Source organism: Myxocyprinus asiaticus, chromosome 10, assembly GCF_019703515.2.
Source record: "Myxocyprinus asiaticus isolate MX2 ecotype Aquarium Trade chromosome 10, UBuf_Myxa_2, whole genome shotgun sequence".
Taxonomy (NCBI): Eukaryota; Metazoa; Chordata; class Actinopteri; order Cypriniformes; family Catostomidae; genus Myxocyprinus; species Myxocyprinus asiaticus.
In genome coordinates, this window is record NC_059353.1 from 23,488,397 (window position 1) to 23,509,794 (window position 21,398).

The window sequence follows — 21,398 nt, forward strand, 5'->3', positions numbered from 1 at the left end:
CGGTCCAAGTCATCCATTTCAAAAACTTTTTTTTATTTATTTATTTTTTATAAAATTTTAGTTGTGTAATTAAATAAATTAATATGTTGGCACAATTATATTTTTGTCTATAAAACTAATTTCAAACATTAAAGCATACTCCTTCAGATCAAAAGATTTTTAAGATCATGAGAAAAATTTCAGGCCAGTGACCCCAAACTTTTGAACGGTAGTGTAAGCCTAGCGCTCATGACTCAAGCTTGTCTCCTTTGATGTTTTGATTTGGCAACTGGTCTGTGACAAGATGTCTCAGAGACACAACCAGCGATCGTGTTGTGTGAGACACTCCTGCGACTCACCCCGAAACCTGCTTTAACTTTGGTCGACGAGTCACAAGGTGTGCGCACTGTCCCGATGAGTGAGAGACCGGAAATGAGCAACAGCCAGTGAGAAATAGAGAGAGCACAAATGGAGAGCAGGGTATTGGGAAGCAAGAGACAGAAAATAAAAAACATTACCCACATCATCCTACCCGCTGTCTCATCATTAATTTAAGCTGTTTTTCTAAACATTTTCCTTTCTGTTGGCGCGAGCCGTTCTTTCATGTTTGTTGACATGTTATCACAAATAAACTGTGTGCGAGTTTGTGAATTAATTTAGTTATCGTAATTTAAAGATGCGTTTTGGGCGATCCCTTTGAAACGGGACAGGATCTAAATCATTTTTAAATGTATCCAATTCAAACACATTCAATGGTGGTCGAAAATGCTTGTGACAACATTGAGTTTGTAGTGACACAGCAGCAGAGTGCCCCCAAACAAAACAACAGTTCAAACTTTGCCATTTACGTGCAGATTTGAAAGCTGCACTACGTAACTTTGTGCTCTCTAGCGACACCTGTGGTTGAAACTTAAAATTGCAAGCAATTTGCAGAAGAATACTCTACGTCAGTCGTGTTTCGGTATTGCTCTTCTGGCAGATGAATCTCATGATTTGAGCTTAGCTGGACATCGTCTATGTGTGATTTTGAGATATATTCAGAGCCGGAGCCATAACATGCAATTTTCATGTTGATATTATTTTATACAATTAAACATTTAAAACTTAAATATTAATTGCTTTGATGAAGATAAAAAACACTCCTATAAATATGCATATTTTGAATGAAAGAATTTTACATTTATAGAACTTTTCTGACACTACACTTAAAGCACTTTTACAGGGGACACAATCACCTCAATTACCACCAGTTACCAGGGTATTTTACCCTGTACACATAAGTACAATAATCAATTTAAGAGGTGATACGAGTGATATGGCTGATAGGAGTTCAAATATTTTTATATTATATTTTACAGCCTCAGTTGATAATGTAAGTTAACTGTAATACTACAGTATTATGTCTATGAAATGCACACAATAACACAGTAAACTAAAAACATAAAACAAGGATTCAGTAATGAAGGGGATAAAATATACTTCATTAAATATGAAAATAATATGCTTAAAATTAGCAATATAACAATTACAAGAAGTCAATTTGAGAAGTCATAAATTTTAGCAACATGTCACAGTAATTTACCCCGACAACGTAGATACATTGCGAATGGTTAACACATGAGTAATGTTCGATTCATACCAATATAAGCTTTATCAACCCAACCAGACAACATATCCAAGCATTATAGCAGGGAAACAACTTCGCCAAATGGATAACAGATAAACATCCATTCAGATTGCTGTGATGCTGTCCTGATCCGCGTGAGTGTGACTGACTGACTGAACTGAACGTAGTTTCTCTAGCCGGAACATGAGACAGCTGGTACTTCTTTCCTGTGTTTTTCTGTGTCTACGGACATGACGTAATGAGGCAAGGATGAACGTCATAAGCCAGCGATTTTGCACCAAATCTGACCTGACAGCTCAAAAAACATGATTTTTATAGGCTTACCGTAGTGAATCAGGGTAAGGTAAGGACATTGTTTTGAACACTGATTGTTTATGTATTCAATCAATTATGGCAAATTGTTCATTTTTAACAAATATATCTTACGTTGTGCAGCTTTAAGGTTTCTCTGAAATCAGCATGTAGGGATACAGATATGAGAAGCACGCACATTAGAAGCTAAGTTAATTTTAAATATTAACTGAAATATCCAACAACTGAAAACTCGTCTCTAAATGTCATGTTTTCGCTCAGTCATGGACAAATGGTCTTTGTAGTTGATAAACCCAGTCTGCGATCTGTCGTGTAGTGTGCGCACCAGCACGACTGAAAAGAGTCACAGGGCACTGACTGCAAGTCATGTAGTGTGATTTTGATTTTGGGATGATAAAAAGGTCTGTTTATATAGACTTGAGGTAAACTTGATTTACTGTGTTGCCACCAACAGAAATGTAATAATGTGCCTGTATTCAAAAGAAGGTTCTGAAAGACAGCAGAGGATCATGCAGTGTCTGACTTTGGTATAGTAAAGTGGAACTAGCTCTCCGTCTGGGCCATATGTAGGCATGGGAAGGGGTGGGCTTAGTCTTGCCCACACAATCAAACATTTGGCAAACACTGTATTAAATAAAATATTTTATTGTGCGTTGGTTAAACGCAATCTGGGGGCGGGCTGTGTGTTGCAAACAATGAGGGTGGGCTGTAGACCGCCCCAACCTATCACAAAATTGCACTGGAAATTTGCAGTATTTTTATGGTTTTGTCATTGGCCGAAAGCAACGACACTTTCTACGTTTAAGAGGCAACAGGCCTTCACTCTGCCACGGACCAAAAGACGGTCATGTGAGGGACAACGGTAATAAGAGATATTTTTGGGCAATGCAAAAGTTTTTAGTGCCCATAAAGAAGACTGGTGGTGCTTCTAGCAGTGACCATGTGGCCACAGGCTCCCTCTTCCCACTCATCAAATATCTCCCTCTCCCTCCACCTCAGCTCCCCAAGATCGCACTGCGGGGTGTTCGCGAAATACTGGACCTGAATTGTAAAGCACCATCCCAGCCAATATTAGCTGATGGTACTGTTTGCGATCATGGCTTGAATACAGTAGTCGTGTTTTGCGGGACGCGTGCTTCTGTGTCCCCTATTGAAAGTTCGGTGTCGCTGAGAGATGCTGTCTTTTTTATTTACATCTATATTTTTACAGTGCTGTGGTAGTTTGTTCTTTATTGTTTGTCATTGCACTTTAAACTACTCTGTTTTTGCCATGAAAATAACCCACCCATCCATCTAAATTCCTGTATATACCCATTGAGAACAGCCATGTCATAGAACTTTCATGAAATTAGAGCATTTTGGATATATTGATTGAGCCTGCTCCATTTAGGGGTAACCATCAACAACAGACTAAATTTCACAGACCACATCTCAAAGACCGCAGGATCATGTAGATTTACACTCTACAATATCAGGAAGATAAGACCCTTCCTCTCTGAACATGCCACACAACTGCTTGTCCAGTCACTTGTCATAACTAGACTGGACTACTGTAACACTCTCATTGCAGGCCTCCCTGCATGTGCAATTAGACCCCTGCAAATGATCCAGAATGCAGCAGCACGTCTGGTCTTTAATGGACCAAAGAGAGCGCATGTTACACCACTCCTTGTCTCTCTCCACTGGCTGCCAGTTGATGCACGTATCAAATTCAAGGCTCTGATGCTAGCATACAGAACAGTCACTGGGTCTGCTCCAGCATACCTAAAACCATTTATGCAGAGCTACGTGCCCACTAGAAGCATGCGGTCAGCTAAGGAACGTTGCCTTGTTGTACCAACACAAAGAGGCACCAAAACACTTTCCCGGACTTTCAGCTTCATCATACCACGTTAGTGGAACAACCTTCCCAACTCCATCCGTGAAGCTGACTCACGCTCTGTCTTCAAAAAACGACTAAAAACACATCTTTTCCATGAGCACTTAACCAGTCATTAAAAAAAATAAATAAATAAAAATTTCCTGTTGCAATTTATTCTGTTTTGAATACTATTATGATGCTAGTGAAACTTTGTAATACAGCACTTTTCATACCACTGTCTCCTTAAAATGATTCGCTTATGTTTTCCTCTTTTGTAAGTCGCTTTGGATAAAAGCATCTGCCAAATGAATAAATGTAAATGTAAATTTGAGAGGGAAAGGAAACAGGTGTGTAAAATAGGCCAGTTTGTTTCTCTTCTGTAATAAGAGTGTGTGACTGGTCATGATGGAGGGAAATGCAGAAGACCTGGGCTTCCATATGCTCACCGTGACAGATATCATGGTTTACTTTGGTAACTGCAAGAAGGTATGCCTTTATGTGGGTTATGAACGTGTCTTTGGAGTTTGTTCTTTTAGTTTAGTGAGAAAGAATAGTGTATGTGCTCTTTAAAGACGTGAACCTGCTTTTTATGTTACATATCTGCATGCTATTATGTATTTTAATGTCAAAATCCTTGTTTATAGGTCTTATGAATGTTTAATTAAGCATTAACTGACATTTATAGATTTGTTCCAGTAAAGTATTTATTTATTTATTTTTATTTTTTTTCTGTTCATGTAACTCATAGTGTGTGTATATGTACATGCCCTGCACAATAGGACTAGGCAGTGATGGACGTTTTATACAAGCAGTGGTTCGTCCTGTGAAAAGTGCAGGAAGGGTGTGATCCAGGCTTGATTGTGAATGACTCAGCCCTCTGACTTCCTGCAATGGTCAAAAAAGGCATAGTTTTGGTTCACCTGCTAGTTGCACAGTTGTATAAATTGCATTTATTGCTGAATGTTTTCAAAAGACTGTTACTCTTCATGTTTAGTCTTCTAAAAATATCTAAAATTCCACCGAGTACACTGAAAGCTTTTTTGGGTGCAACCTTGTTGTTTTACAGCAATTTTAGAGCCTGTGTGCATAGGTGCTTTGCTGTGCATGTAGGGAATGTGTGTTTACATAAGCAAGAAACTGTTATTAACATGTTTGGACAGCTGCTTAATTGCTGGGATTCGCTGTGGTTACTTGTCTTCTCAGCAGTTTATCTTCAGAATTATCTGCTTTCATTACAACAGTACTGACTAACATAACATGACCATAGGTTTCCTGTTTACAAACTGTAAAATAGTAATGATTCAAATAAAGGAGAGCTGTTTCTTGATTTTGGTTTAATTTTGATGCTTTATGACATCTGACAGCACTGCTGTCACTCTCCTAATTAATTATGCTAAAAGATTTGCAAATCTCATAAAGGATTGTGTTGTCCTGGGGCCAGTTGCACCAGCTATACGTAAGTTTCAACTTAGCCTAGTTGTGGTGTAAATGGGTACTAAGTCACAATTTACGCACCACTAAATATTTGAGCATTGCACCATTATACTTGGGTAGGACGTAACTCTACGTATAAACTAAATACTTACGGAAGCCTCTGACCAGGAGTAACGGATGGAATAAAAAAGCTCATTTAATGACATCAATGAGCTCATGTTTTGATTGACAGGCTTCAGTCCTTTTGACATATCCTATATGATGATGTTGCTTAACATGTTTAAATTTACTGGAGAAAAGATTATGTAACAAAACGTACTTCTTCAGCATGAAACCGATCTAACGGTGCACTTTCCTGTGTACGCTGCCCGGTGTCAAGTTTCAACACGAAATAGATATTAAAATAAATAAATATCTGTTGTATTAGTACTTATTTATTTATTGCTCCTTGTCATTTTAGATACAGTTATTAAATATTGTTATTTACATAGGCTAAATATACCATTAATTAAATCTTGTTTTATTACGTATCGTATTTCAGTGGGGATATAATTTATTATAGCTGACAGTTACGTGAGCAAACAAGGTTTAAAGATCAACCGTAACAACATCAAATTGAAGTTCACGGCTTTTTAACACTTCTGTGTAGAAATTTAAAGGTTGTTTATTGGATCAGTTAATGTAAACGTCATATTATGTGACTACGCATCACTTTACGGAGAGCTTAAGAACAGGTGATGCAACCAAATTAAGCACTGACTTAGTTACAAACTAACTAGTAGTTACTAAGCACTTAGTGTGAACTTTACGTCCTAATTTACGTGAGAACTTACAGCTGGTGCAACGCTACCCTGCATTGCTGCTCTTTTAGGGCATTTAAATCGTAGTGCAGTTTGAATATTTGTAGAGTTTAATTCAGCCCCACATTGAAAATCTCTTGTATTTTTGTTTAATTACTTCCTAGTTTAAAACAGGTATTAGACCTTTTTGACGCTAAAAATTTGAATCTGTGATGTTAAATTTGTACTTCAAATCTGTAATCTGGAAAGAATTTGTTGAAGCTGTCAGTCCCTTATTTATAAGAAGAAAAAAAAAATATGTTTTGAGTCCAAGTTTCTAAAATTAAAAGCAAAATTATGGCATTAGTTTCTGTTAGCACCACTACAAGTAGCGGTTGAAGCTGTGGAAATATTTGCTTTGACAACATATTTCTTGAACATTGTTGTTGGAAAAGGCTTTCTGGAAGCAAGATCTCTGTGGTGAGAAGCAGCTGCTTCCATGGAAAAGTGGCAAGACTGTGTCCAGGACGGAAGGCCTCAGTCTGAGCCAAGTTATGATTATGATCTGACATTTACTCAGTGACACATCATTATGGACTGTTCTATCAACCAACAAACACAGGAATTCATATGAGGGCTTTCCATGTATAGACCCCCTTTGAGTATGAAGGTTGAAATACTTTGAGATTGAAGAGTTTGATTCATAAACTAAATCTGTTGTTTTATTTTATTGATTAATTTATTTATTTTTGCTTATTTATTTATTTATTTATTTTATTTTATTTATTTTTTTTACATTTACATTAATTTTATTGTATCTATTTTTATCTGCTTTTGATTGGTTGATTGGTTGATTTGATTTACCTGTGCCACTGTGGTGGATTTAAACAAACTGAGAAGGTGGGTTAATGTTGAGATTGCAATACAAACTAAGAATTGAAAATGACTCGCTATTTTTTTCTGTTAATATAAAGCATTAAAGGGTTAGTTCACCCAAAAATGAAAATTCTCTTATCATTTACTCACCCTCATGCCTTCCCAGATGTGTATGACTTTCGTTCTTCTGCAGAACACAAAGATTTTTAGAAGAATATCTCAGCTCAGTAGGTCCATTCAATGCAAGTGAATGGAGGCCAGAACTTTGAAGCTCAAATCACACAAAGGCCACATAAAAGTAATCCATATGGCTCCAGTGGTTAAATCTATATCTTCAGAAGCGGATCAATATTCAAGTCCTTTAAAAGGGGCCGTTTACACAGCAATGCTTTCAAGTAAAAACGGAAAACTTTGCGTTTTGGCTGTTCGTTTACATGACAACGGCGTTTTGGGGCCTGAAAACAATTTTTGAAAAGTTTTCAAAAGTTTTTGAAAACAATGCTGTTATCGTCTCCGTGTAAACATACAAAAACGTGAATTTGTGAAAAGGATGACGTCATGCGCACTCGTATTACGTGTTATATAAAGAATGATGGATTGATAGGCATCAATTTGAGATGTATAATTATCAATATGAATACTGGTGTCTGTGCAAATAACAATAATCAACAACGTATTCATTTGGAGTGTTTTGTATGAAGTGTGAACATTGTACAGTAGGCAGAACCTGCAATTTGAAAATCTTGAAATTAATGTATGGATTCAGATGGGAAAAATGTATTTGTATTTTAAATGTTATTTATTTACTTAATTTTATTTGATGTACCTTTACCCTGCAATTCATTCACCCACTGCTAATGTATATAGCCTATAGACAGAGATGTAATGCCATGTACAGTATTCAATGATATGCTTAGAATATGAAAACATGAGGCAGTGAAAATGCATGTTAGATCCAGTGTACACAAAACCTCTCTCTCTGTCAGAAGATATCCATATATCAGAGTTCTGTCTGATATCCAAAACCAGTCAACATCAACAGCTTGTTATGTTAACTCACTCTCCTACCAGCTCAAGAGTCACCACGGGGAATATAGGAGAAGGCAGGAGACGAAGCGATGGTAAAAATGAGCAGAGTTTATTGGATAATCTTGAGAGTTCAGTCTATAGGCATGCACGTGAGCACTTCAAAACAACGCGCATTCAAAACTACAATGGCGGACTACAGGACTGTGTTTGTGCTGCTCAAGATTTGTCTGTCTCATCTGTCATCCGTCCAGACAAAATTGCTCGATGCTTTCGCCTTCTTCATTGTTTGTATTCACCGCTTTGTGGAAGAATGCTTATGTGCGCTGGTGCGCAGTGTTTCTTTACAAAGTGACATTGCCAACTACTGGCCTGGCATGCATAATACAGCATTTTTAGTCATTTTCGCGGATCCGCGTGAACGGGGATCTTTTTGACAACGTTGTCGTCTGTACGCAAAACTTTTCAAAAACGCAAAGGAAAACTTTTCCGTTTTAAGTACATCGTTGTCGTGTAAATGTACCCTAAATCTCCTCTTTCGCTTTCAGATGTGAAAGTGAAAGTAAACAAGCACCACATGTGACTCAGATGTGACCGTGAAAGTGGAGATTTTGAGTTAAAAAAAAAAAAGGACTTAAATATTGATCTGTTTCTCACCCACAACTGTCATATTGCTTTTGGAGATACAGATTTGTGAGAGTCATGTGAATTGCTTTTATGTTTCCTTTGTGTGATTTTTAGAGCTTCAAAATTCTGGCCACCATTCACATTTGCATAATATGGACCTACAAAGCTAGATAATCTTCTAAAAATCTTTGTTTGAGTTCAGCAGAGGAAAGAAAGTCATACACATCTTGGATGGCATGAGGGTGAATAAATGAGAGAATTTCTATTTTTGGGTGAACTATGCCTTTAAAGATTTGTTTTTACATTTTCAGAACTGTGTAGTGAGACATTTCAAATCCCTGTCAATATACAGTTATTGCTCTGATCTAGAGCTGTGTCTGTGATGAAATAATGTTTTTTTTTTTTTTTCTTTCTGTCTGTTTCCACATTTTGTTGCAGTCATCTACAGGAAGGAAGTGTGCATGTTCACGCTCTCTTTCTCTTCCCTCCCCCTCATGTCTTACAGGGAGTCTTTTCCTTAAAAGGACTTAATCGTATTATGATGGACTGAAGTCCCCAATACACACAAATAAATGCTCATGTTGACACAAATATTACACCACTGCATCCATATGACACTTTATTTCTTATGTACCTCTTAATGAATTTAAAATTGCAGCATTAACATACAGATGAAAGTATTCTAGAAAAAAGTTGCATGTGAAACCAGTTTTGCAAACTGACATTTTAGTTCTTTATCAGGCAATAAACTTCCTCTATTTTTGTTTATACACATTGCTCTTCGAGCTTATGGTTATGTTTTAATGATTCTCTCTCTCTCTCTCCCTCCCTCCCTGTACCCCCACCCCCCGCAGGCTGAAGCCCGTTTGGCAGCCAAGAGAGCGGCCCGTGCAGAAGCGCGTGAGATCAGAATGAAAGAACTGGAAAGGCAACAGAAAGAGGTGAAGAAACGCACATTTACTGAGGGCTAAAACTATTTGGACTGTAGTTCTTTTTGTTATTTTTTTAATTTTTTATTTTATCCCCTTTTCTCCCAATTTGGAATGCCCAATTCGTGCTACTTACTAGATCCTCATAGTGGCGCAGTTACTCACCTATATCCGGGTGGAGGAGGACAAGTCTCAGTTGCCTCCGCTTCTGAGACAGTCAATCTGTGCATCTTAACATGTGGCTCGCTGTGCATGACACCGCAGAGACTCCCAGCATGTGGAGGCTCATGCTACTCTCTGCGATCCACGCACAACTTACCACGTGCCCCATTGAGAGGGAGAACCCCTAATCACGACCACGAGGAGGTTACCCCATGTGACTCTACCCTCCCTAGCAACCGGGACAATTTGGTTGCTTAGGAGACCTGGCTGGAGTCACTCAGCATGTCCTGGATTCGAACTTGCGACTCCAGGGCTGGTAGGCAGCGTCAGTACTAGCTGAGCTACCCAGGCCCCCAATTTGGACTGTAGTTCAATGTTTTTATATGCCAAAATTATGATTGGCCTTGATCCTGTATCAGCTTTTACGCCAGTATTCAATTCTTTTATAATCTTTTTTTTTTTTTTTTTACCTTTCCTCTTGACTGGTACCTCCATATTTTAGTCCTTGCAGAAAATGTGTCTGAATGAATGTTGTATAAACAAACCTTATTACACTGCTCTCTGGAATACTTCATTTTCATTGGTCAATTGCAGCATTTTGCAGTCAAATATTTTGTGTAATGTCCGCTAAACTCTAAAATCTAACATTGGCCCAGGTAAAAGATTTCCTACATAGCTAGTTTTATGTATCTCATATCACTCCACAGTCTTTTTCTTGTTGCATTATAAAATTATTTAAACTCAAACCAGTATTTAAAGGTGCAATCAGTAACGTTTTTGTTTTTGTCATCTTTGACATACAGTGACACCTAGCGGTGTGGATGCAGCATCATTCAAACACAATAGTTTTCAGTTACAGATGCCATTGTAAAAATTCATTATTCACAGTCAGCCATGATTAATCTATGAGAGAAATTGTCCAGTAACAGGATGGTTACTGAGATTAAGCCAGTATTATTTGACTGGTCATGAGATTCAAACATGGCGGCACCCATGAGAGGACCCTCTCCATGTAGAATAAATAAGCTTTTATATAGTTACTGATATGACTTTATTTGACCTTTAATGTCCATTTTTTTGTGAAGCGGAGGATTATGCATTTACAATTTTTATATAAATAATTAATAAGGTACTAAATGAACAGCATATAGTCAGAGAATCCCAAAATCTACAATGAGAAACTTGATTTAAGACACATACAGGTACTGAATCAAGTTCCAATACTGTTCTGAAGGGCCACCAATGAGACATGACCTTTCCTATAAGACTGAGGTATGAAGTTTAGCTCATGAAAAATAAAAAGCCCTGCCCCAGGCTCTTACCTCTTAAAGGAATAGTTCACCCAAAAATGAAAATTTGCTGATAATTTACTTACCCTCAGGCCATCCAAGATGTATCTGAGTTTCTTTCTTCATCAAAACAGAATTTAAGACTTTTAGGATTTTATTTCAGGCCTCCTCCTCTAAACAATGCAAGTGAATGTACTCCATGTTTTGACGGTCCAAAATGCATATTTAGGGTGCATCAAAATAATTCACACGACTCCAGTCGACAAATAAAGTTCTTCTGAATGCAAACGATTAGAACACCTTTACTGGTGTTCTAATCACCATCCTAATTCCCAGGAGTGAAAGGTTAAGCAGTGGAAGCATCTCAGAAGTAAATAACCTGCGTTACAGTTTGTTGTGGTCAAACAGAGTAGACATTCTCAGAGACTATTTAGCAGAGACGGGCCACTTGTATTAAATTGAATGTGAGAAATTGGAACTCCCAATGGTCAACGGATGTAGAAAGGAAATCCTACCTTACAGGTAAAAGAGACAATCATCTTTTAGATACAGACATCGCCTGATCAATCAACTTGAGAACGCACAAGCAGATTAGGTTCAAGGTTAAAAAATAGAATAAAATATATAGACTATAAAGAAATATAAGGTAAAAAATATATATAGTTAAATATGCAAAATGAGTTAGGTTAGGGTTAGGTTGTACAAATGTACACCGTATACAGAACTATACAGTGTGCAAAATTTTTAGTTAATTAAAATTAATATGATAGTGAAACTGTTTTGTGTCTGGGCGAAGCTGGAATATACAGACTCTCTCAAGTGTCCCCATTCAGTAGCTGGATTACCTGAGGATAAAAACTCCTTTTGAGTCTCTCTGTGTTGGTCCTCAGGATCCGGTAGCGCTTCCCTGATGGGAGCACAGATAAGAGTCTGTATCCGGGGTGGTGAAAGTCTTTGAAAATTCTCCTGGCCCTTGTCCTGCATTGCTGGGTGTAGGTGTCTGTGATGCAGGGGAGAGAAGTCCTGATGGCCTTCCACTGTCTTCCACTCTGGACAGCACCTTTCGATCCTGGGCCATGGTGCCTCTGAACCAGGCGGTGATGCTCCCTGTGAGAAGACTCTCCACAGCCCCAGTGTAGAAAGCCCTCAGCACCCTATGGGAGACCTTGAACCTGGTCAGGCATAGTAGGTGGTAGAGATGCTGGCGTGCCCTTGTCACCAAGCTGTTTGTGTGTGTTGTCCAGGAGAGGTCTTCTGTGAGGTGGACCCCAGGGTATTTGAAGCTGCTCACCCTCTCAACTGTGGCCCCGTTGATCATCAGGGGGCTGTAGTTCCTCACTTGCTTCCTCCCATAATCAATAACCATCTCCTTGGTCTTGGTGACATTCAGGGAGAGGTTGTTATTGCGACAACATGTGGAGAGGACATCCACTTCCTCTAAGTAGGCCTTCTCATCATTGTTAGTGATGAGGCCAACCACCACTGTGTCATCAGCAAACTTCACCAACTTGTTGGAGCTGTGTTTGGCTGAGCAGTCATTGGTGTAGAGGGAGTAAAGCAAGGGGCTGAGGACACAGCCCTGGGGGGCTCCAGTGCTGAGGGTGAGCGTGGAGGAGGTGTAGTTTTCCATCCTGACCACCGGGGGGCGTCTGGTTAGGAAATCCTGGATCCAGTGGCAGATAGAGGAGTTCAGCCCCAGGTTCTTGTGCTTTTTGCAGAGGTGTGAGGGTTACGATGGTGTTAAAGGTGGAGCTGTAATCCACAAACAGCATCCGCACGTAGTTCCCTTTGCAATTAGCAAAAAGGATTAGCAAAAAGGATTTAAAATTTTTTTTTATATGAGGTAAAGACACACAATTTATGATACCGTATTGTCAGATTTTACTGCTGATTGCAAATATGTTCTTTGATCGTAATCTTGACTAACCGTTTTGGAGATTTGGTCTTTCCCCATGTACTGTAGTTAGGAGCTGCTCTTGTTTGCACTTGTTTACATTGAAAAATAGCTGCCTAAGAGCGTTCCAAAGATGGCCGCCAGTGGACTGACTTTCTAGAAGGACTTTGACATTCTCCATAAGAGTGTGCATAGCTGTATGTCTTGAAAATTGCCTCCGTATTTTCCAGACTGTTGCAACTCTAAGTATATATCATTTAGGGCTGCACAATTAATCGAAAAACTAATCGCGATTACGATTATGGCTGCCACGATTGTGTAATCGTGAAAACTGACGATTACAGCATTCAATTCAAGTCAGCTCCTGTTGCGTCAATGGTTTCTATTTACAACCTGTTTTTGCAGCGGTTGAGTATTCTTATACCAATAACTAACACGTCTGTTGAGCAGCGAAATGGTAATGGCCAATCAGAGCCGCTTAGATTAATCCTCTGTCCTATCTGTAATGACAACTGATCCTAATGTGCAAGTTTTAAACCGTATGAATGCCCAGATGCTTACTTTATGTTCCACCTCTGTTTGTGGTGGCACACGAAATTAATACTGAAGAAGCATCACCTGACACTTGAAAAGAAGCTGTAGAACAAGAGTGAAAAGCACTTTGGAATTATTTTGGACTCATTGCATATTGCACAGCTCGCTTTGAATGTAGATGTTAAATACACTGCAAATGAGCAACATGACAAAACTAAAATGCTCCCGTTCTAATCAAGGCACAGACGTGGTGTAAATAATTGATTTATTATGCTGATTAGACAGCTTTGTTTTTAATGAGAGCATTCGCGAGAGTGCAGAACATTGTGCAGAGCGTCACTGAGCTCGCTTCAAAATGCAGGTCTCAAACAGTGTAAACCTGCAGCGAGTGACAGCAGTCATTGTAATGGGAGAGTTTGTCGTGTTGCTCGATTTCTATGTACAATTTATAAAAAATTTAATAATAATTTTTTGTCATGTTAATAAGTAGGCCAATGTGAATTTGATTTGTACAAAATAGCAGTAAAGTAATTCAGCTTAACTGTTCTAAGTTTGTTTTGGAGGTGTAGCCAACATAAAGAATATGGCATGAATAGCATTGTGGCAGGGCGGGGCCGGGTCGTGATTCTACACACCCGGCTCCTAATCAGGCTGATTAGCCCGAGAGGGAAAGTGGCCGACTGGAGATGGCAGTGCGACAGAGAGAGAGTTACAGACAGCTCTCCGACACCTGTGTGTGTGTGTTTGTGCTTTTGTTTTAGTTAATCATTAAATATTATTTATATTGTCAAGCCGGTTCTCGCCTCCTCCTTTCCATTGATGTGTTACACGCATATTTCAGGAATCACCGTCATTGTTATCGCGTCTGCTGTAATAAGACCCATTTGCCACGCAGCTGGTATTGGTAGATTTAACATTTTCACGAATCGCACGAACTCTGATCGCAAATGACTGTTTTTAATTTCCAAAGTGCAACCGCTGAGGCCAAAAATGATCTAACGATGATCGTACATAAACAAGATCACCATTGAAGATCTAACGGGATGAATGGTTCCGTCTCGCCACCAAAGGGCTTTCTGAACGCAGAAAGTAACTTGGTCAATTTAAATCGGCTGTTAATAAGTTTGAATATTGAATATGCCATATTAATTACTGTACATGGACTAATAATTTAAGCAGTAATTTAGCAATAATTTAATTTATTCTATACCATAGATATAAATTTAAAATAATTTATATTTGCCTTACCTTAACAAACATTATTATAATATAAAATACAATACAATATAAAGCTTAAAAGATGCTTAAGTGAAACTGGAGTGCAGCTCATATCCACCATTGAAATCTGCTACTCTGAAGAACTACACGGTTGCTTACTTTGAAACGTCACGGTAATGTAACATTTTAATCGACATTAATAATCGCGATTACAATATCAAGGGCAATAATCGACAATTATGATTTTTGCTATAAATGTGCAGCCCTAATATCACTGTTAAACATTGGCATACTCTTTTAGGTAGGCCTACACTCTTTTTTACCCAAAAAGGATTGTCATCATGTACTTACCCTTATGTTGTTCCATACCTGTATATGGCCTTCTTTCTTTCTTTCTTTCTTTCTTCCTTGGAACATAAAAGGCATAATGTAAAGGACTGACGGCTTCAATCACCACTCACTTGTATTGCATCTTTTTTCCATACAATGAAAGTGAATGGTGACTGAGGCTGTCAGTCTCTAACATTCTGCCTTATGTGTTCCATGGAAGAAAGAAAATCATATGAATTTGGAATGGCATAAGGGTGGGTAAAAAACAACCAAATTGTCATTTTTGGAAGGACTATCCCTTTAAGCACAAAACTTCGGTCTGGTGACTTGAGGTGTTGATATTAAACTGAGTTGGCTTTTGTGTTTAACTACCCATGGAAAATAATTTCTTTATTATTTATTTCTTCATTGAAATGGAGATATGCAAATGATTGAATCATTCTCATAATCTTGTTGACGTTCTCATGTACAACACTACTATCATGATTGTGGGCTCTGTGATTTAAAGGACATGTTTTGGCTGGGTAATGAGGATCAGTTAATTACCGCCGGGGTCAAGACTCTGAGTTACCGTTTGAACTGCCACAGTTGATCAGAACTTCAGGCTTTGGCTAATGCTCAGAAATATAACAATTGCTTTTTTTTTTAAGGACTTCAGGGGTTTTGCACTTGAGTGTTGGGTTTTAATTAAAAAATATTTTCAATTTTATAAGGAATATTCCAGGTTCAATACAAGTGCTCAATCAACACTATTTGTGGTTAATTTCAACTTCTTTTAAAAAAAAACAGTTGAGGTTACAATGAGGCACTTACAATTGAAGTGAATGGGGCCAATTTCTGGAGGATTTAAATGCAGAAATGTGAAGCTTATAATTTTAGGAAAGCACTTGTAAAACTCATGTATTTGAGCTGTAAAGTTGTTTTAATCATTGTTTACAGTTGTTGTAGGGTTTGTTGTCAATATATCGTCATGGCAACGGAGTTGTAAAATTGGCTATAAATTTATACAGAAAAGGTTAGTAAGCAATTTTATTACACTAAAATCATGTTAACACATTGTTTGTGTCTTGTGGCTGTACTTTTGAGACAGTGAGTATTTTAATGTTTATGGATTGCCCTATTCACTAGATTTTGTTCTTTTTAAAGAAAAGGACGGATGAGTTAAAAGTAATTTTTTTGTGGTAATCAAAATTATGTCACAAACACCGTTGATTGAACTTAACTGAACCTGGAATATTCCTTTAAGCTTTACTGACATCACCTGTCAATACTGCCGATTACCATTAAAAATAATGTTGACTCATCCCTTAGTTTGTAAAAACAGATTGCTGTTTGAATAGCAAAAGTTTCAATGATAACACTAGTTTCATGCAAAGGCAATGGCCTTTGTCTGTGCTTATTTAGCAAAATGTTGCTAACACACAGCAGCTTTGCTTTGATTCTGTACTTTGCCCTTAATATTGCAATACCCTACTAACTTTTCTGCACATTTACATTACAGCATCATTATACACAGACTCTACTGATTTTTAGTCATTCATTTATTTAGTCAGTTTGTCCGTTCTGACAAAAACATCTAAACCATCCTAAAATGGTTTGCAGGTCTTAGCTGTTTAAGATTAAAACCTGACCAAGATGGTTTAGCTGGTCTCCCAAAAGCCCTTATAAAACCAGCTTAGGCTGGTTCAAGATATTTTATCAGCAGTGTTTATAGTACTAGATATAATATCCATCATCAAAAAGAGAGCTGGATTGTAAGGAAGGGCACTGTTTGATTCAAACTCCTGGATATGTCCCTCTTCAGTCCCTGATTGTTTGACACTGCGTAATTAGTGTTACCACCTGATGCTGATTTGCTTTGCATGCAGTATATGGGGCATGTAGGGCTTGAGTTCAGTAGCACAATGTACAAACAGATTGTAGATTCCTTCATATATTTAGGTCCTCCAGAGGTGAATGGACAACCAGAAACTCCCTTCTCAATACCTCTGCTCAGACACATCAGAATTATGTAATAAACACAGTCTTCACGTATTCACAGGTCACACTCAAGGGATTAGTTAACATTCAGAGTTAAGCTCGGTCTGATCTGGAGGTGTGTGAGAATGTTAAGGGTGTGTGTGTGTTTTGTTGCTTTAAAACTCTAGCCAAGTCTCAAAGCAGATTATGAGCTTTCAGCCGGGTTAGCAGTCTCTGTTTGCTTTCACTTACTGGACGAGAACATCACGGCAATTACAGACACAGTGACTCTATGTTGAACTTGCCATAATGTTATATAGATTGCCATTTTCCATCTGGATATTTTACAGATTTTTTTTAAACAATGGTTCACAGATTGCTTGAGGAATCAGTTTGAATCTGATCAAGAGCTGGACTTTGTGAAGATGAGCTACCAGCACATGCACACTACTGTGGATTTATGACAGACTTTCTCTTTGGGATTTTAGTATGCCTCTGTCTCCCTCAGTCCTGAGGTAGGTTGGGGCTCAGTGAGACTGGCAGGATGGCTTGCAGGCGGCTAGCGGGTAGAGGGGCACGGGCAGCTCTTAGTGGGCGGCCCCAGACCCCTCTGCTGAGGAAGGTGAGCTTGAATTCATCAGGCAAGCATTGTATAGATGAGAATTTAAAGGCTTAATGTGTTAATAATGAGAATTGTGTAATAAATAATACTTTATTGATTGATGTGTTATATACTAGTGTTAAACTAGCATTAGGTGATTTGATGCATTTGACTGTGGTTTTATTTGTTGCTTAAGATCTGTTGATTTAAAGGGATAGTTCACCCAAAAATGAAAATCGCCTTAATGCCATCCCAGATGTGTATGACTTTCTTTCTTCTGCTAAATACAAACAAAGATTTTTAGACGAATATCTCAACTCTGTAGGTCTATAATGCAAATGAATGGTGATCAGACCTTGAAGCTCCAAAAATTACATAAAGGCAGCATAAAAGTAATTCATAAGACTCCAGTGGTTAAATCCATGTCTTCAGAAGTGATATGATAGGTTTGGGTGAGAGACAGATCTAGGTCAAATAACTCAGTTTGTTAAATGCAGCTTGCTCTGCGTTATTATCAGAAAAAAAGCGTTTTGTTAGAATTCTTTGTCATTCTTATTTGTCTTATGGAGTACAGTGGCCTTCTTAAACAGTGGCCTTCTTTTCTTCTTAAGAAAGAGTCTTAAAGGGATAGTTCACTCAAAAATCTTTGCTCAGCCTCGTTTTGCTCAAAACCAGTATGACTTTCTTCCGTGGGATACAAAAGGAGATGTTAGGTAGGATGGCAATCTCAGTTACCATTCACTTTTTTATATGACTAAAGTGGTCAGTTCCTAACAGTCTGCCTAACCTCCCCTTTTGTGTTCCACAGAAAGAAGAGAGTTATACAGGATTGGAACATGAGGCTGAGTAAAGGATGACAGAATTTTAATTTTTGGACAAAATATCCCTTTAAAGTCTTTGACACATATTTAATCTGTTGGAGGCCCATGTGAAGTGCAGAAACTGGAAGAGATGGAGACTGTAGAGAGGTGGGACATCTTCAGGTCATGAGTAGGCTTCTTTGAGGTGCCAAACACCTCGCCTTGAAAGTAGACAAGAGTAGGCGGCTGCAGTCAGGTGAGGAGTAAATTAAGGGCTGTGGAGTTGGACAGTTCTCATTTCTTGTAGTGGACCGACCACCTACGAGATCAAAGGCAAATATTGTGTGATTCGGGTCTATGTTCTTTATTGCTGGTGGATGCAATTTAAATTCTGCTGGTTTTACATGAAAATGGATATAATGAACAAGTCCCCCAATGTACGTGTTATTAAATTACCCCCAAAACTCTTTTTCTTTTTTTTTTCTTTTTTTTTAATCCCATGCGTGTATTTTAGATATTTTTGAAATATGATTACAGTCAAATATCCCATACAGAGATTGCACTGTCAGAGGGTTGGGGGTGTTCAGATAAGACCAGGATGTTAGAGTAAAATAAATAAATTAATATGACGGTTGTTTAACGCAGTGAGCATAAAGCTGTGTTGTCATCAATTTGTTTCCTGTCATGCTTTCAGTTTGCGCAGCTGGTAGAAAGCAACTGTAGCACCTGGCGCTTAAACTGCGGCTGCCTCGCTGTTGCGAGAGTAGTTTGGTACTTGGCAGACATCACCATGATATCACTGCAAGTCGGACATCATTTCTAACCAGCTTGCACCTGCCAGTGATCACTGGTGATTGTTTCTGCGTATAACTTTCTCATCTCAAACGAGCCTACTGTGTGTGCCAGTTAAGGGCAGTGGTGGCACAGCGGTTAAGGCTCTGGGTTACTGATCAGAAGGTCAGGGGTTCCAGCCCCAGCACCGCCAAGATGCCACTGTTGGGCCCTTGAGCAAGGCCCTTGACCCTATCTGCTCCAGGGGTGGCGTAACATGGATGACCCTGCACTCTGACCCCAGCTTAGCTGGGATATGTGAAAAAAAAAAAAAAGAATTTCACTGTATATGTGCAAATTTATAATGTGTGATAAATAAAATTATTAATTAAATTATTATTATACATGGTCAGCACCTGCAAAGTGCAGGTGAATCTGGTGTGCTGTCTTACATAAATGTTGTTTGAGAGCAAGGGGCAGTTGAAAAGATGGTGCAAGAAGTTTGAAAGCAAGGGGCAGGGGAAAGGGTGGTGCAAGAAGTTTGAAAAAGTACTTAAAGGAAGAATGTTGCATAAACTGCCAAAGAACCTTAAAAGAGCAACTCCTTAAAACTGGTGCAAATTCTCACAGGAAAACGAGTTAGGTGAGATTTTGTGGGTTTGTCAGTAAGGGAGGATAAAAGTGTGCACAAGTAGACTGTGAGATAAAAAGGAGCCCAGTAGGATTAGACTATTAAATGATTGTAGATAGTGTCAGATATTTTCCCACAAAGTGCAAAAAAAAAAAAAAAAGTCTCTTGTCATAGGAAACCGCTTTTGTTAAACATGTACTTTTAGTTGTGTCAATAGCATTAGGTGTCAAATTTCATAGTGACTAGACAATGTTGTTTCATAGTTGGATGTTTTAGAACTCATGTCCTCAGCTACCTGCTAAGTTATGGTCACAAATATAAATGTATTAATGTAAAAACATCACTGCAACTCTAGAGCAGCTAGCAGTGGTGGTCTAGTCACTAGCAGGTTTCAAATGAATTCATGGAAAGAATCCTGTAACCCTATAGACCTCTTCACATGAGTGTTACAAGTCTAACTCTGAGTATTTCCATGTGTCTGTAGATATCTAAACACTTGCAATTGCATGGAATAATTTAGATGCCTTTACTAACATGGAATGAGATTTTAAAATTCCAGACTGATAATGTAAAATTTCACAATAATTCTCTCTCATGGGGGATGCCACTGAAGTTTGCTGCTTGTTGATTCCATATGACATTCATGTAATTATTTTTGTCAAGTATGTGAACTGAAGTTGTTCACCCCATGTGTAAGCATACATGTAAAGGCAGGTAACATGACACTTGCCCGGCTGGATAGCTAAAACTTTAACAGCTATTCCTTTCCATTTCATTATCCTTGTTTACCAAATCTTCCACTTGGTTAGTGCTCTGTAATGTCAAATAATCAATACCCCCTTTCTCTTTTTTCTCTTTGTCTGTTTGGTGTCTTTCTTTCCTCTGCTCCTCTATTTTGCTGGCCTCTTATGGTGAAGATTTATCAGGTGCAGAAGGTAGATTGTCTTTCCTCTGTGTTAGCTGCTGCTATCAAACTACTCTACATCTTTTTGCTTAACTACTTCTGCACACTTTGATTGATTTGGTGGTTTGTGTTTTACCTTCAACTCAAGTTAAATTAAAAATGCACTTTTTTTATCACTTCTTTATTGGTTTGTCGTTGATATGAGGTTCTAAGAATGTAATATTCATTATAGACATAAATATCTTTCTTTATCCCTTCATTATTATATGATTAAAACTAATATTATTAACTCAGATTACAGGCAGCAGCTACAGTCGAATGCTTTTGTCTTTTTATCTATGCCATTCTTGTTACTTGAATTTCCCTTCTCTGAGCTGTTTTCTCCTGGTTTCTGCTGCATTTCTCTCTTTTCAGAAATACTATGGACTGGATAAACTCGACAACAAATGGGGGGACATTGAGCAGTGGATGGTACATTGGGAATCTGATGGGATATTCTGCATGTTCCTAGTTTTCATAGCATGTGTGCCTGACCTTAAAAACGCATCACTCTCGTATATATACTGTATATTAAAAATATTGCAAGACTAGCAATATTGCAAGTAGTCATATGTGGAGATTTGGTGCAGTTGAATGTAACACTAGATCAATACCTCGACACACTGTAGCTAATTCACTCCTTACAAAGCTAATTTATGTGTTGGTAATGTATGGGGGGAAAAAATAAATAAGCCTTTGAGTTGATGTGTCTACTGGCACTGTAGTGTATTACACAGTATCATTTTGTGTGAACAATTAATACTGGGTTTTGTTGTTTTGTCTTTGCGTTTTGGGTTTGTCTGTTGTTAACATGTT

General features: G+C 38.3%; 1 protein-coding gene across 20 annotated transcripts in view; it reads left to right on the plus strand.

Moving 5' to 3' along the window:
- lrrfip1a (leucine rich repeat (in FLII) interacting protein 1a) overlaps positions 1-21,398 on the plus strand; it is a 64,130-nt gene that overhangs the window by 20,701 nt on the left and 22,031 nt on the right. For 13 of the 20 annotated variants that reach the window (XM_051708315.1, XM_051708316.1, XM_051708317.1 and 10 more), the window contains exons 2-4: positions 9,376-9,462; positions 20,557-20,574; positions 20,958-21,014. In XM_051708315.1, coding sequence (XP_051564275.1) covers positions 9,376-9,462; positions 20,557-20,574; positions 20,958-21,014 — 162 coding nt within the window. The remainder of the gene's footprint in view (positions 1-9,375; positions 9,463-20,556; positions 20,575-20,957; positions 21,015-21,398) is intronic. The other 7 variants (XM_051708299.1, XM_051708306.1, XM_051708308.1 and 4 more) reach the window with 1 other exon arrangement.